The 1,795-nt window shown below is 39.1% G+C and overlaps 1 protein-coding gene across 1 annotated transcript; it reads left to right on the plus strand.

Moving 5' to 3' along the window:
* On the plus strand, nt 1-1,795 carry LOC113320427 (probable LRR receptor-like serine/threonine-protein kinase At2g16250). The gene is made up of 2 exons (XM_026568339.1): nt 1-1,177; nt 1,381-1,795. The coding sequence occupies exons 1-2, from the start codon at nt 582-584 to the stop codon at nt 1,481-1,483; spliced, it is 699 nt and encodes a 232-aa protein (XP_026424124.1). The 5' UTR covers nt 1-581; the 3' UTR covers nt 1,484-1,795.

Genomic DNA, 1,795 nt, shown 5'->3' on the forward strand with positions numbered 1-1,795 from the left:
TTTTCTCTTCCTACTCCTCCCTGTCTCAGTAATCTCTCACTTTCAGCAAGATGAACTTAATGTCGCTGAAGAACACTGCAAGAATTTTTTTTCTTCTGAGCTTCTGCTTACCAATTGTTTCTTTCAATTGAAGCAAATCAATCGATCTTGATTCAGGTTCGTAATTCTCCTCCACCTTCTTCTTTACATTTTCATCAAGAACCTCAGTTTCTTTGCAATCCACCTTCGCTAAATCAATCAACGTCTTTCTTTATTCACAATCCAACTCCATTTTCATCTGTAAACTCACAAGAACCTCCATTCACTTGTAATCAACCTTCTCCAAATCACTCGACGTATTTCGTTACTCGTAATCATAATTCTTTACTGTATCAAGAACCATGTTTTCTTTGCGACCAACATTTCCATTCACCCAATCGAATCAAGAACCGGAATTTTCCTATAAACGTTCAACAGCAAGATTTCATGTAGTGAGAAAAAAACTCAATTCCACCTATTCAGAATAGCACCGACGTGAAATTAAAGTTCCTGTGTTTAATTGGGTGCCAAACTTAGGGTTTGGTGCTATTTTCTTGTGCTTGATGGGATTACTACAATGGATTTGTTGTTGCTGTTCAAGAGAGCCTAATGTTGTGAATAACTACTCGGTCATTAACCCAAACCCACTATTAGCACAAGAAAGGAATGAGTCTAGTGAAGAAAGGATTGAGGATGTGAAAGAGTGTACTACCAAACAATCTTTGGGTAAAAACACAGATTCACCACAATCTGGTGTTGGAGTTGAATATAATTTAGAGGAACTCGAAACAATTACAAGGAATTTCTCTCAATTGCTGCATACAGGACACTCTGGGTTGTTTTATCAGGGCATAATAGGTGGAGAAGATATTGAAGCTGGTAATACCCAGGTAGTTGTAAAGAGAATTACAGAAGGGAACTACTTAGAGGAATTGTCAGTCTTCAACCAGCTTACCAAATCAAGGTTCGTTGTAGAATTGATTGGTTATTGCAGTGAGGGTGGGTACCAGTATTTGGTTTTTCAGTCCATGAACAGTGACCTGTCTAGACATTTCGGATCTTCTACGAACTATTTAGATGGCAGGACTTGCATCATGATAGCAAGAGACCTTGCTGATGGTCTCACTTATTTGCACAATGAATGTGCTATGGCACACAGGTATGTTCCAAAATTGTTGTGTTTCTTTTGATTTTGTATGCTGTGTTCTTTGTGGTCTGCCTCAAAATGGTTATAGCAATTTTTTATGTCTTTGAGCTGTGGCTTTTCACTGTTGTTTAGTAGAATTATTTGAGAAAAAACTAAGTGTTTGTGGTTGCCTCTATATGGTTAGTCAAATAATGTTCTAAACCTTTTATCGACAGGGACATACAACCATCGAGTGTTTTACTTGATAAAAACTTGCGAGCCCGCCTAGGAAGCTTGAATAAAGTTACAGAAAATCGTCAAGCTTACACAGAAAAATGATAAACTACTCTGGTCTTCGCCAAGGCATTGTTCAAAAAGATATATCGATTGCAGAGGTGGCTCACCAGTTGGAAGAGTTGGTTCAACAGTTGGAAGAGTCGCCATCTAAAGCCGAAGAAGAAGTGAAAGTGGAGGCGGAAGCGGTAGGAAACCTAGGAGTGGAAGAAGAAGAAGAGAAAGCTGTAGTGAACCAACCAAGGTTCCTGTCCAAACTTTAGACTCGGACGCGTTGTTTGTGCTCTAATCCAGTTATCAAGAGGAAGGGAAGCATGAACAGAAACTGTTGGTCAGACTAGACTCTCAACATAGCTT

The sequence above is a fragment of the Papaver somniferum genome, chromosome 11, assembly GCF_003573695.1.
Source record: "Papaver somniferum cultivar HN1 chromosome 11, ASM357369v1, whole genome shotgun sequence".
NCBI classification, from domain to species: Eukaryota; Viridiplantae; Streptophyta; class Magnoliopsida; order Ranunculales; family Papaveraceae; genus Papaver; species Papaver somniferum.